Source organism: Narcine bancroftii, chromosome 3 (genome assembly GCF_036971445.1).
Source record: "Narcine bancroftii isolate sNarBan1 chromosome 3, sNarBan1.hap1, whole genome shotgun sequence".
In the NCBI taxonomy this organism is placed as follows: domain Eukaryota; kingdom Metazoa; phylum Chordata; class Chondrichthyes; order Torpediniformes; family Narcinidae; genus Narcine; species Narcine bancroftii.
In genome coordinates, this window is record NC_091471.1 from 265063904 (window position 1) to 265079494 (window position 15591).

At 39.0% G+C, this 15591-nt stretch overlaps 1 protein-coding gene across 5 annotated transcripts in view; it reads right to left on the reverse strand.

Moving 5' to 3' along the window:
• Positions 1-15591, reverse strand: part of r3hdm4 (R3H domain containing 4) — a 36403-nt gene that overhangs the window by 14493 nt on the left and 6319 nt on the right. For 2 of the 5 annotated variants that reach the window (XM_069928019.1, XM_069928020.1), the window contains exon 2: positions 3176-3430. In XM_069928019.1, the coding sequence (XP_069784120.1) occupies positions 3176-3324 (149 nt within the window). In that variant the 5' untranslated portion in view covers positions 3325-3430. Of the gene's footprint in view, positions 1-3175; positions 3431-8771; positions 8839-11099; positions 11709-11884; positions 12806-15591 lie in introns of those variants that run through there. The other 3 variants (XM_069928016.1, XM_069928017.1, XM_069928018.1) reach the window with 3 other exon arrangements.

Genomic DNA, 15591 nt, shown 5'->3' on the forward strand with positions numbered 1-15591 from the left:
CCAAGTTCTGGTATGAAAATGCGCAGAAGCTAGTTACTTCAGAAGGTACACACACACTTAGCTCATTGAGGAGCCATTCTTTTTAGATAAGGCTAATGTTAGAACTTGGCACTGGTTAGGAACAGAATGCAGAAGTGAACAGTTGTTTTTCAGGCTACAAAGAAGAACCGAGGTATAATAGGATAGTCATTTGGAGGGAAATCCTGATAAAAGAGTGAAAAAGGAGCTAATTGCTAATATTCATTGCTGGATGGATCAGTTATGCAATATACAATTCCAGTTCATCAAATGTACTTATGAACAAACAGAGCACCATCCTGGAGGACATGAGTAAGTTAATACATTGGGTTAACATATCTGGTGAAATTTAGAAATGCTAAGTGATATATCATCAGGCAGCCACATAACCTGAATGAAGCAACTTTAAAAAGGCACCAGGGGGAATATGTACATAATCTTTGACAAGACAAGCTAAGAAGACTATTTGAAAAAACATAAAAGGCACCATGGTTATAACCAAGGCAGAAAAAACCAAAGGACAATATGTATGTAAAACAATAAAAGCTAGATTTATACAGCATATATAATGTAGCTGGTGTGGCTGTGACCTGGCGTGACTTTATTGGATCATTATCAAAAAACTTACCAATTCACATAATGGCATAAAAGAGGGTACTTTGAGTAGCATCTCAAAGAGTGGCAGTTAAGTTTACTTTGCCATCTGAAGAAAAAGGCACCAAGAGAGAAGCAAATAAAATGGGGGTTGCTAAAGAGATGAGAACTGGCACTTTGTAGGGCTACAACATATTACAGTGACTAGAGCTTGGAGGATGGGGCTGCCTGTGGAGGGATTTTTTTTAAAAAGCATCCCTTATCCATGATATCAGGTGCTGGAGGGATTTGGTGAAAGTTTGTAGGTAAGTTACACAGTTTTGGATAATGTTAAGTTTATGAAAGGTAAATTGAGGAAGATCAGGTAATATGTGGAAAATTAGTCATGTCTGAAATTATGGATAGAGTTTCAGCAAATAAACTGAGGAAGGCTGGAGTGAGGTAATATTATTAAGGTAGAAATAGATGGTCTTTGCAAGGGCTTCACAGTTCTCTGAAATACAAATGAAATTAGTAGGGTGAACCAACATCAAGGCCTTTCCAAAAGTTTGATGGAGAAAATAAGCTACAAGCCTAACTTTCAAATATTAAGTTGGATAAAATATTGTTTATGCATCAAATGCACGACCATGCTATACTAAGCATGGTATTTTAGGGAGTCAAAGCTTTGGAGATAATGCAGAAAAAAATTTACCACATTGATCCCAAGATAAACAATTTCACTTACATAGCAAGAGAATGAGGAAACTAAACTTGTTCTCTGTATGGCAGGAACTTAAGAGGTGATTTGACGTAGGTGTTCAAAATCATAAATAGTTTTAACATTAATTACATCTCATTTATTTCTGATTATTTTGGAAAGCTTTTAGCAGTTTTAAAGAAAATCTGCATAGTAACATCTATCAATGGAAGCCAAAAAATTAACAGAGCTGTGGGTCTACTGAATTACCCAATACGACAACCAGCATACAAAAATGATCTTTTAAAGGCCAAATGGCCTATGTCTATAAAGGATAGAAGCATAAAAAGGAATAGAAAAATAATTTACCCATGGAATGCTGCATGTTATATTTGCACACCTCAGATCAGAGTTTAGATTTATTGTCAGAGTACATACATGACATCACCTACAACCCTGTGATTCTTTTTCCTGTGGCAAGGCACAATTACCACTTATTCTCTAGTTGCATATCTAAGACAGTAATTTTTTTTTAAAAGAAAAAGCAGACTATCTATCAAACGGTGGCAAGGTTAACATAGCGATTAGAACAAAGCCTTTACAGCACCAACGATCGGGATAGGGGTTTTAATCCTGGGCTGTCTGTAAGGAGTTGTACATTCTGCCAGTGTCTGCTTGGGTTTCATCTGGGCGCTCCGGATTCATCTCACCGTTCAAAACATACCAGAAGTTGTAGTTCAATTAAGTGTAATTGGCCGCATGGGCCCATGGGGCAAAATGGTTCGTTACCATGATGTATGTCTAACTTTAAAAAAAAGGAATATTTATGCATTTCTCAGTCTATTCGTTTTTAGCAAGACTAATTGCTCTCAGGATATCTGAAATACTTTAATTGTCTTTTGCATTGAGCAACAACAAAATTAATAATATTTGTTCCCCCAGTAACATGCTGCAAGACCGGATTGTTCCAATCTGAGAGAAGAGCACACCTAATTGCCATTATTGAAAAGTGCCTTACATTTTTTCTGACATCAAAATGATGGTGGGGGAAAAAAAACTCTATTGGATGCCTTGCAAAATGAAAGTTACATCCCCAAAATAAACAAATTGACTTAAAAACTTTTTGACTCCCTGCTGCTTCCACAAAAAGATCCCTCCCAAAGCAAATTAATCAAAAATCACAAAATAACACAGAATATAATTTATTTGAAACAATACTGTGTTCTTCTTCCAAAAATATATGCCATCGTGTACAAATGTTATTTTAGATTTCGCTTTCATCAGGAAATATCAGACTAAATAAGATTTTACCTCCTTTTTGGGATTAGTGATAGTCCATCCCCATCCCCCCCAAAAATGTGTACATTTGAAGTATTATACACTGCATTCATCCATTGTCAAATACAGTAAAAGACATATCAATCAACATATCATCATGACATCAATTCTTCCATTTTCATGGGTTCCACCCTCTCAGTGCAGACCTTGCAGTTAATCTTTCCATATAATGCCACTATGGCGATTGCACCACTTTTCTGTGCATCCTTCAACATAAAACCTTGGAACTTGTCAACAGCAAACTTTTTTCAAATCAAACTGCCACAGACAGCGACGTCCAGTGACCCAAATGCTGTCAATGTTATGCATTGATAAACTGTATCTTTGGGAGTCGCCGTCAGTGAGACCCAGCTGAGCCCACCACACAGGTCCCACCTACTTCTCAAATTAATTGGTCCAGGGCATGTCAATCATTCCCCTTCAGCATATCCTGCTTCAGGATTGGTTCCTGTTCGACAATCCAACTGAATAGGGCACCTTCCCACACCAAAAGATCGTGCGGGAATTTCGAGGAATTAACTGAACAAGGACGCAGCATGTACTTACATATAATCTTCGGAGTCCGTGTGCACTGTTACATCGTTCCGGTTCGCGACCACCATTGTGATTTGCCGAACGCGACGACAGGAGATATCACCTTGCCCCGTGCAACTCCCTTCCACGTTACACGTCACACCCCACCACGTCCATTCCATCTGACGTCATCCGCAAAGAACGTCAGCGAGCCCCGGGGAGTGGTTCTAGCGCTGCCTTGTGGTGTGGTGGCAGTGGATGGTGATTGACAGGTGCTTGTGCTGTCATCTGAAACAGTGCTACACTTAAATATTGGAAGGCAAGTCACAACATACCTCTCCTCTAAAAATAAAGCATTAAGAGCTTGGGTTTAAGTTTGGGTCGCCAGAACCGAACTGTCTACTGTCCAGATTTTAGCAGCATGTGGCAGCTTCATTAAAGGCATATTTAATGTGAAAACAGTTTAAGTGAAGCAATCAAGGTGCCCCGCTGTCCTTCGGAAGGCCACAGTTAGTATGAATTGAAAACAGAGACTCCTCCTCACTGACCATCAACAAAGGGGTACCTCAAGGATGCATGCTTAGCAGTTGCTTTACTCACTATGACTGTGTGGCCAGGCACAATTCCAATACTATCTACATATTTGCCAATAATGCCATAGTTGTCAGCAGAATCACAGAGGGCAATGAGGAAATGTACAGAAGGGAGATAGATCAGTTTGTTGAGTGGTGTCACACCAAAAACCTTGCATTCGATGTTAGTAAAACCAAGGAGATGATTGTGGACTTCAGAAGGAAATCAGGAGAAAACAAAACAGTCCTCATTGAGGGGTCAGTAGTAGAGGGTCAAGAATTTAAAATTCCTGAATGTCAACATCTCCAGAGATTTGTCCTGGAGCCTCTTTGTCAATGCAATCATGAAGAATGCTCACCAGCAGCTATATTTTGTGAAGCATTTGAAAAGATTTGGTATGGCATCAAAGACTCTCAAAAATTTCTACAGATATACCATGGAGAACATTCTGGCTGGTTGCATCACTGGAACAGAGGTGCCAATGCTCAGGACAAGAAAAAACTCCAGAGGTTAACTCAGGCAACAACATCATGGGCAGCAGACTTCACTCCATCAAGGACAACTAGGTGCCTCTATCCTCAATATTCAATGAAACTGCCTCTACTGCTCTCTGTGGCAATGAATTCCACAGATTCACCATCCTCTGGGTAAAGAAATTCCTCCTCATCTCGGTTCTAAATGGTTTGCCTATTATCCTCGAACCATGGCCCCAGGTTCTGGACTCCCCCACCATTGGAAACATCCCTTCTGCATCCATTCTGTCCAGTCCTGCCAGAATTTTATATGTCTCGATGAGATCCCCTCTCAATCTTCTAAACTCTAGCGAGTACAATCTCAAATTGCGCAATCTTTCCTCATAAGTTATTCCTGCCATTCCAAATATCAGCCTGGTGAATTGCCTTTGCACTCCCTCCATTGCAAGAACATCCTTCCTCAGATAAGGCGACCAAAACTGCACACAATACTCCAGGTGTGGTCTCACCAAGGCTCTGTACAGCTCAGTAAGGTATCCTTATTCCTATACTCAAACCCTCTTGATATGAAGGCCAACGTACCATTTGCATTTTTAACCGCCTGCTGTACCTGCATGCTCGCCTTCAGTGACTGGTGCACAAGAACCCCTAGGTCTCTCTGCACTTCCCCATCTCCCAATCTATTGCCATTCAAATAGTAATCTGCCCTCCGGTTTGTATTACCAAAGTGGATAACCTTACATTTATCCACATTGTAGTGCATTTGCCATGTATCTGCCCAGTCCCCCAATTTATCCAAATCACACTGGAGCTTCCTGACACCCCTCTTCAGTGCACACAACCCCTCCTAGCTTTGTGTCGTCTGCAAATTTGGAGATATTACATTCAATCCCCTCATCTAGATCATTAATGTAAATTGTGAACAGCTGGGGTCCCAGTACAGACCACTGTGGCACCCCACTGGTCACCGCCTGCCACTCAGAAAATGAGCCGTTTATCCCAACTCTCTGTCTTCTATCTGCCAGCCAGTTCTCAATCCACATCAATACCTTGCCCCCAATCCCATGAGCCTTGATTTTGCATGCCAGTCGTTTATGCGGGACCTTATTGAAGGTCTTTTGGAAATCCAGGTACACCACATCCACTGGCTCTCCCCCATCTATTTTACCTGTCACCATCTCAAAGAATTCCAATAGATTTGTCAAGCATGATTTACCTTTTGTAAATCCATGTTGACTCCGTCCGATCCCTTCTCTGCTAGTCATATGCTCCGCTATTACATCCTTAATAATGGATTCCATCATTTTGGCCACTACTTTTTTTTTTCTTTTTCAGTAAATTTAGTAGTTTCTTCCTTTTAATTTGGTTATGTATTCCATTAATATTTAAAGTCATATAGTTCAGCGTAGCCATTTTATATTTTGTTTATCTTCTCTTTCCGTTTTTCCATCATTACCTTCCTCCTTTTCCATTTCTGTTTTCTTATTTTCAACTCTTTACAAGACAACATTCCTACAACATCCAACATTTTCCTTATTCTCCTATTTCTATCTTCTTTATCCCCAATCTCCCCTTCCCCTCCTGAGTTGTCCTTTATCCCTTGTCGGACAACCACATCTCCCCTCTCCATTTGGATTTGCGAATCCACTCGCAAGCGTCAACTGATTTTGCAGTGACCGCTATTTTCCCCCACCCAGCCCCCCCCCAGAAAAGATTTCACTTTTCATATGTCACAAAGGTCACTCTTTTAATTCCCTCCTTATTCTCTCTATTCCATTACCTTCCCTTATTAATTCTTGTCTATACTATCTATATTTTCCACTAATTTCAGATACATTCACGTATGCACCTTGTCTCTATTCACTCTTATACCTCTTTACCCGCATACATATCAATCGTGGTCATTTTTACCCTCCTTACCCGTCTTCATCCCTCAGTCTATTTTTGTCTTTACCCACATACATATCAATCGTGATCATTTTTACTCTCATTACCCGTCTTCATCCCTCAGTCTATTTTTGTAATTGTTCTGCAAATTTTCGTGCTTCTTCTGGATCCGAGAATAGTCTGTTTTGTTGTCCTGGAATAAATATTTTCAATACCGCAGGATGCTTCAGTATAAATTTATACCCTTTCTTCCATAAAATCGCCTTTGCTGTATTGAACTCCTTTCTCTTCTTTAGGAGTTCAAAACTTATATCTGGATAAATGAAGATTTTTTGCCCTTTATATTCCAGTGGTTTGTTGCCCTCTCTTACTTTTTCCATTGCCTTCTCCAGTACCTTTTCTCTTGTAGTATATCTGAGGAATTTTACTACAATAGATCTTGGTTTTTGTTGTGGTTGTGGTTTAGAGGCCAATGCTCTATGTGCCCTTTCTATTTCCATTTCTTGCTGTAGTTCTGGACATCCTAGGGTCTTAGGGATCCACTCTTTTATAAACTCCCTCATATTCTTGCCTTCTTCATCTTCCTTAAGGCCCACTATCTTTATGTTATTTCTTCTGTTATGGTTTTCCATTGTATCTATTTTTTGAGCTAGTAGTTCTTGTGTCTCTTTAGTTTTTTTATTAGATTCCTCCAATTTCTTTTTTAAGTCTTCTACCTCCATTTCTGCTGCTACTGCCCGTTCTTCCATCTTGTCCATTTTTTCCCCCATTTCTGTTAAGGTCATATCTATTTTATTCACTTTCTCTTCTGTGTTGTTTATTCTTCTTCTTAAATCATTGAATTCCTGTGTTTGCCATTCTTTAAATGACTCCATGTATCCTCTAACAAGAGAAAGTATATCCTTTACCTTGCCTTTCTCTTCATCTATTTCACTGTATTCTTCCTCTTCTTCTTCCTCTGGGTTGGCCATCTGTTGTTTCTTTGTTGCCCTTTCCTTCTCTTCTTTCTTGTTTTCATTGTTTTCTGTGGTCTCTTCTTGCTGCAGGTGTTCTGCAGCTGTCGTTGCCGGCTGTGGAGATCGACTCCCCAGCTGGTCCCCCCTCCCGTCGGTGTGTTTTTTTTCATGCGCGATTGCGCACTTTTACTCGGCTCTGCGAGCCATTGTTGTAGTTCTTTTTCTACCGACCTGAGGATGCGGGCTCCTCTCTCCACAGCGGGCTTCTTCGGACAGGTAAGGCCTTCACCTTTTTCCTCCGTTGTCTTCTCTTCCTCTATTCTTTCCATTGATTTTGATTTTTCTTTTTTGTCTCCATCTTCTTTCCACCTTTATACTCGCTTTTCTTTAACTTTTATTTCTGTGCCTTTGTATTTTCTCTTGTTTTTCCCGACTTTTCTGGAGAGGGCTGGAGTTCTCCGTCCGGCCACTACTCCATCACGTGACTCCTCCCCTTTTTGCCCACTACTGATGTAAGGCTCACCGCCCTATAATTTCCCGCTTTTTCTCTACCCCCCTTTTTAAATAGTGGGGTAACATTATCTACCTTTGTGTGACTCTGTATCCAACCCACAAACTATCTAACTTTATTAAAACATATATAAAACTAAAGATTTTAGCTTTAAAGAGTAACGTGAATCTGTCACACAGATTTAGGCAGAAGTGCAGGAGTACACACAAGATGCAAATCAGGAGGGCAAAAAGAGGGCATGAGATAGATATGGCAATAATGATAAAGGTATATTAAGAGTAAAAAGGAGGCAAAGGAGATAATTAATCCCCTAAAGATTAGCATGGCAATCTTACATGCAGTCTAAATGAATATTTCTTCTCAGTATTAATTGTGTAGAAAATCATTGGAAACTGCAATATTGAAACAGATCATGTCTTTGACCATTAAACAGGGACTAAACTAATTAAGGTGAATAAATAGACTGGGCGTGACCAAATGTATCCTCAGATCAGGGAAGAAATTTATGAGGCATTTGCAGAGATATTTTCATCATATTTTATCATAGGTGAAGTTCTAGAAGACTGGCTAATGTTGTATGAGAAGGGCAGCAAGGACCCAAGCTAGGAGATTTGCTGCAGGGTTTTCCAAGAGACAGGATCTATCAGCATTTGGATGGTCAGGGACTGATTAGAGATAGTGAGCATGACCTTGTGCTTGGGAAATTGTGTCTTGCATTGAATTTTACAATTTCACGTAATCTATTCCCATTGTTTTCCTTTCCCACACCCAGAAGTTCTCTTGGTTTGTTCACCTTTCTGATCCCTCTCACTGCTTATCACCTAGACTCATCACCATCTCTGACTGAGTTCCACCTCTTGATTACCCACATTATTATCTACCTAGGTTTCTTCTCCATTAATTTACCTTTTCTTTTCTCTCCCCATCTGCCAATTATCTCTGCCTTATTTGGTTCCACTTATCAATCAATCTCTGTCTCTACCCTTTGCCTTCTCACACGTACCTGGCTCCATCTGCCTATTTTTTTCCTTTTTTTGTTTATATCTGTCACCCATCAACTTTTGTCTCCACACTTCACCTCCCCACCTGGCTCCATCTGCCATTTATACTTTCCTTATTTGTTTATACTTATTTCCTCCCAGCTTCAATCTCACCCCTTCATACAGCTCTGATGCAGAGACTTAACCCAAATCGTCAATCATTCCATGGACTCCCCAGATCCTGCTCACCCTGCTGAGTTCTTCTGGCAGTTTAAATTTCGCTCCAAATTCCAGCATCTGCAGTCTCTTGTGTCTCCTTAAGACATGGAGAGGGTTATTAACCCCTTTCGAATATGAGGTTCTTTTCCTATTTAGTACTAGTAATGATACTCCAATGAATTAGCCTGGCAAATCTCTTTTGGACTGCCACCAATGGTACTATTCTTAGGTAAGAGGACTAAAATGGTGTGTTGTACTGCAAATGTGGCCTCACTGACACACTGTACAGTTGCAACTGTGTCTGTTTTCTGGTTCACAATCGTGTATTTATGCAACAAATCTAGCACAGTACAAATATATTATGTTGTTGAATGACAAGATCATTTCAGTTTTGTACACATTTCCAACTTAACTCTCATCCTTTAACTATCTTTTCCACAGAATTTCATTTGCATCTTAAATGTAGCCTATGAAGTTTCAACCTAGACAGCTCTGCAGCAACTTCCTGTGTATACTAGTGCTTTCCTATCTACTCAGAAAAGGAACAATCAGCAAATGCCACAGCTTTCAGCTAAAGAAAACAAGCCTCCACTTCCAGTGACTGTTCCAGTCAGGATTAAAGTCAAAGTTTACAGGCATAGGGAACCTTGTTTTTTGGAGAGGTATTGGGGATCTGATTAAAAAGAAGAGAGAGGTGTATAGCAGGTATATGCAACAAGGAGTAAAAAAATTCAAGAAAAAAAACAAGAAATCAGGAGAGCTGAAAGACACATTGCTTTAGTCGACAAGGGGAAAGGCAATTCTAAGGTTTTCCACAGGTATATGAAGTGCAAAAGGATAGGAAGTGCCTCCCTTCAAAATTGGTCCTCTTGCAGATCAGAGTGGTCAGCTTCATATGGAGTCAAAAGAGATGGGGAGGTCTCAAATGGGTTTTTTATGTCTGTATTTGCTCAGAAAACTGGCACAGTCTATTGACATGAGGCAAACAAGCAGTGAGGCCATGGAACCTACGCAGATTAAAGAGAAGCTGCTTACTGTCTTCAGGCAAATAAGGATGGATAAATCTCAGAGCCTGAAAAAATATTCTCTTGGTCCTTGAGGGAGGCTAGTGTAGAAATTGCAGGTCACTGGTATATATATTTAACATGTCCTTAGCCATGGGTGAGGTGCCAGAGGTTTGGAGGGCAGCTCATGTTATTCCATTGTTTAAAAAAAGGCTCTAAAAATAATTTGGGAAATTACAGGCCTATGAGCCTGACGTCAGAAGTAGGCAAGTTATTGGAAGGTGTTCCAAGAGATCAGATACACAAGAATTTTGATATACGGGGACTAATTAGGTATTCTTGACATGACTTTGTGCATAATAGGTCACTTTTAACCAATTTTATAGAAATTTTCAATGAGGTTACCAGGAAAGTTGTTGATGGAAAGTCCATGAATGTTGTCTACATGGATTTTAGTAAGGCCTTGACAGGTCCCGCATGGAAGGTATTCAGGAAGGTTCAATTGCACAGAGTTCATGGTGAGGTAGTAAATTGAATTAGACATTGGCTAGTCACACCACTGGTCACAGACCTCCAGCCAGAGAATGGAGTGGATGATTGTTTCTCTTACTGGAGGGCTGTGACTAGTGGTGTGCCTCAAGGATCAGTGCTGTGTCCATTGTTGTTTGTTTACAGATGACACAAAGATTAGAGATGTAGTAGACAGCAAGGAATGCTTTCAAAGCTTGCAGAGGGACCTGGATCATCTGTAAAAATGGGCTGTAAAATTACAGATAAAATTTAATGAAGACAAACTTGAGATATTGCCCATTGGAAGGATAAACCAAGGTAGGACAGACACGGTAAACATTAGGGCATCGAGAAATGCAGTAAAATACAAGGATCTGGTCACTGGGAGGTCCATGCTATTGTGGCAGACAGACCACCCCACCAGCCTCCTCTGCCATTTCCGCCACTAGACACATATTCCCTTTTACGTCTTCCACGGGGACCACTCCCTCTATGACTTCTTTGTCCACTCCTCCCTCCCCACCAATCATCCTCAACATAATATACTGTGCTAGATTTGTTGCATAAATACACCTGTGACTGAAGGAGATGCTTTACATGTACTCACACCTCCTCCTTCACATCAGAATCATAAAATTTGATAATAGAAATATTTACACAAATTTTATATTATTTTTATACTTTATTGTTTGCAAGATTTGAAGTATACTAATAAATAATAAAAGTACCAAAATTAGGAAATTAGTGTAGCATATACAAATGAACTCAAAACTACTGTTAACCATAATATGTGTTTATAAAATAATTTTAAATGACTTTGCTTGTACATTCATTGGTAGCTTACCATCAATATACAGTAGATATTAGCCAGACTAATTAATGATGTTTATAAAAGGATAAGTGGCAAACAAAATTCCATACATTGTGACTTAAGGCATTATCTAAAGTTTCATCATAAAGGAAATCAGATAAAACTGGATCTGACAATAGGAAAGGGGAGAGAAGGACAGGTTCACAAGGAGCAAGGGAAGGTTTGGAGAGTCTATTAGGAATTAGATGGAACAAGAGGATAGAAATCAGAACCTGTAGATCAGGGTGGAGTAAGAGTGATTTAATCAACTGCTGGGGATCAATAGAGAGGATTGGGCCAAATTTCAGGGTAGAAGCTCAATAATATAGCAAGCACATGAAAATGATTACAAGGATTTCGATCTTAAATTTGATTAATATACACAGTTAGCATCAGAGATTTCTGAACTATTCTATTGTATAAATTCTATGATAATTATGTGATTTCTTCAAATCTAGTTTGAGGTGGCTGCAATAAATGAAAGATTTACAATCAAAGCCACGTAACTGACAGTATGTTGGTGACATGGTACATGATTAGAGTGATATCTGTATTCAGTAATAATCAAATGTTTGTTCTGTAATAAATCGTGATTTATGATTTGATCATAAAAGTTGAATGTGCTTAAGACAACTTAAGCACATTTTCCACAAAGAAATAACGTCTCTAATGTTTAATTAAATAATACAATTTGATAAACTTTTAAAACACAGTTATAATATATATTTTATCATTAACTAGCAGTTAACCACTGAAATCGGAATTTTATCTATATTTACAAGCAGTGGGAGTTTATCTAACCCCTGTAGTTTTATCCGAGGGGAAGCTTTGTAAAATGTCAGAGATAAATCCTGGCATTCATCAAATGATACATAATCTTTGGAGATGAATATGCAGGAACACATTCGTACACTTAGATCCTTGTCACTTTAAATATTGCATAATTGCCTGATAATATTTACTGGCATATTATGTGGTTAACAGTTATTTTCTGATTTCTGTTACATCATAGCTTGCTCGTCAAATCAAATGTCATGGACCAGTAACAATCAACTGACTATTACCATATTCAAATTCTTTGCCATTTACGACTAACATTGTTGTGCAAAACACTAGTGAAAGGGAGGGCTATAAAAAAATGTTTTTTTTTGTCCATTTCAATTACATTTCTTAATCATGACAGCATAATTATTACATACATGCCTTGTTTATGAAGATATGATCAGAACATTTTAGATAAAATCATACTGATGATTTGTGTGGGAAATAATTGTGGAATAGTCAGGTTTCATTCTAGCAGATCACCTAATAACAACTGCTACAAGTTAGACTTGTCCTTGGACAAGTATGCTTTTTAGCAACATTATATGTGTGGCAAATTACAAAAAAAAATAAAGAACTGATAATGCTGTTCAAGCAAACTTTGCCATCATGGACTCCGGTGTATCTCACTACAATCATATTAAAGAATTGGAAAGCAAACAACTTGCACAAAATGAGGAGAAAAGAAAGACCAAATGAGAAAAGATAAAGAATTTAACATTTTTAGAGTCTCCAAAAATGTTTTATCAGAAGGAATGAGATTTTATGGTTGCAAATGGTTAATGTACAGTGCCAGGTAGATTTCAGGTAATAACTAACACATTACTTTGTTTAAAAAGTACATGCACTTAAAATAACTACACTGTACGTAATGTTCTGTAGCAAATTAAGTCATAACTATTGAGCAAATGCAGCAACATTGCCCAGTTTAATACATTTCAGTGATGCAGCAGACAGGATGCTACTTTTGTGTAACTAATTGTGGACAGCATATTTTAGATTATATTTAATTATGCATCTACCCACAGTGTGAAATTGTTGAGCTGAGTGTGAGATTTTCCAGCAGTTTTGTCTTTATTGTAAGGGAGATCAAATAGTTTATTGAACTCAAACAATTTAATTTTATTCTTTAGGACAGATTTTTGAAATATTAAAATAAATTTTAAATTCACTTAGTTACAGCTCCTAATAGCATGAATACGCCTGGTATTGTCTGATCTCGGAAGCTAAGCAGGCACAGGACTGGTCAGCATTTAGAGAGGAACTGCCAAGGAACACCAAGTGCTGTAGGTTTCTGTGAGGGGCACTGGACAGTGGCGACTCTCTGTCTGTCTTACAGTAGACAAATGTTAAAGAATATCATTTATGTTACATTCTAAATGTGACAATAATAGAACTTTTACAATTTTAGGTTTGACAGTTCAAAGAAATGTTTTAATTTATGGAGAAAATTCTGTCTCAGAGATGTCCCAATAACATATAGGATGCAAGATGGAAAATACATACTGGGGTATTTCAGATGTTTTCAATGGAATGAATTTGAAGTTCAATTCGGGGCCTGACTGTGAATATTATATTATTTCTTAATTTTCCAATATTTATCCTGTTCTTTATTCTCTCATAAAGTGAATTAGCACAATATTCATCTTAACTCACCCAAATGTTAATAAAAATGCCCACCTCAGTTAAACTATGAAATTGACAAAAAGCACAAACAGTAGGAGCAAATATTGCTGATACAGAAAGAAGTGGAATTAGTGGGTTGAAAGAGCACCCCACATCTGTAAACAGGACCTGGATACAAATCTGGTAAAGATGCAGGACTAGTGCAAGCATTATAAAATATGCCTTCAAATTTTTAGCATTGAAGTGTGTACTATAAGCTATTCTTCTTTTCTTTGGCTTGGCTTCGCGGACGAAGATTTATGGAGGGGCAATGTCCACGTCAGCTGCAGGCTCGTTTGTGGCTGATAAGTCCGATGCGGGACAGGCAGACATGGTTGCAGCGGTTGCAAGGGAAAATTGGTTGGTTGGGGTTGGGTGTTGGGTTTTTCCTCCTTTGTCCTTTGTCAGTGAGGTGGGCTCTGCAGTCTTCTTCAAAGGAGGTTGGTGCCCGCCGAACTGTGAGGCGCCAAGATGCACGGTTTGAGGCGAGATCAGCCCACTGGCGGTGGTCAATGTGGCAGGCACCAAGGGATTTCTTTAGGCAGTCCTTGTACCTCTTCTTTGATGCACCTCTGTCTCGGTGGCCAGTGGAGAGCTCGCCATAGAACACGATCTTGGGAAGGCGATGGTCCTCCATTCTGGAGACGTGACCTACCCAGCACAGTTTGATCTTCAGAAGCGTGGATTCGATGCTGTCGGTCTCTGCCATCTCGAGTACTTCGAAGTTGGAGATGAAGTCGCTCCAATGAATGTTGAGGATGGAGCGGAGACAACGCTGGTGGAAGCGTTCTAGGAGCCGTAAGTGATGCCGGTAGAGGACCCATGATTCGGAGCCGAACAGGAGTGTGGGTATGACAACGGCTCTGATATGCTAATCTTTGTGAGGTTTTTCAGTTGGTTGTTTTTCCAGACTCTTTTGTATAGTCTTCCAAAGGCGCTATTTGCCTTGGCGAGCCTGTTGTCTATCTCATTGTCGATCCTGGCATCCGATGAAATGGTGCAGCCGAGATAGGTAAACTGGTTGACCGTTTTGAGTTTTGTAATACGCATTAAAAGAGAAAAAGAAAAAATACTATACTGTAATTACACTGAACAAAGTTCACTTGCATGTATAAACCTTAAAACATTTTACTTTATTTTCAGTCACATTCTTTGAAAACATTTAACATTCACTGCATCTGCAGGTTCCTCACCCTCCACAGAGCTTCCCGAATGATGAGCAATAACATTGTAGATAATTATCCCCCACTCTCCCATCTTTACAGGTAAAGTCTCTGACTTTGACAGGGTCATACTACAGATTCCCCAACAATGAGAAGGAGACAGAAGAGAAGATGTTTTTTTAAAAAAACACAGAAAAGTACAAGAGCAATAGAGATTAAAAAGTGCAGGATTTTACATTCCCAATGTTGAATCAGATTACCTTAAAACAAAGGGTTAGGTGTGGAATTTGCATGCAGCAGAATTTTTTAACTAATCTGGGGAAATGAAGTGGCGAAAGAGTCATTTTGGGAACAGTGATCACAATTCTGCAAGTTTCAGGTAGTTATGAAAAGAATAAGGATAGTCCAGATGTTAAGGTTATTGACCAGAAAGGAATTCAAAATAGTGAAATGGAATTAGCCAAAGACAGTGGAAGCAGAGAAATGATATGTTGCTTTGGGATGTACTTGAAACTGTTCTTAAACTACCATTGAATAACTTGAAACCAATGTTTTGATGATCTGGTTTGAACTGGTCAGACTCAGGACCAGAACAAGGGAACATGTGCTCAGGCTGCCACAAGGATTATAAAGTAATAAAACCTTGTAGCTTTGAGTCAGAGACAATGAAATGTGACACAGAATGAGCAGTTGATGCTCAGCCAATGAAATCAAACCAGCTGATCTGACAAGAAAAAAAAGTATAAGAATGGTGAATTTGGGAGAAGGAGCAGCGAAAACTGCAGAAACTGAATATCATAAAAGTAATTTAGTCTATGTCAAAAATATCATGGTTT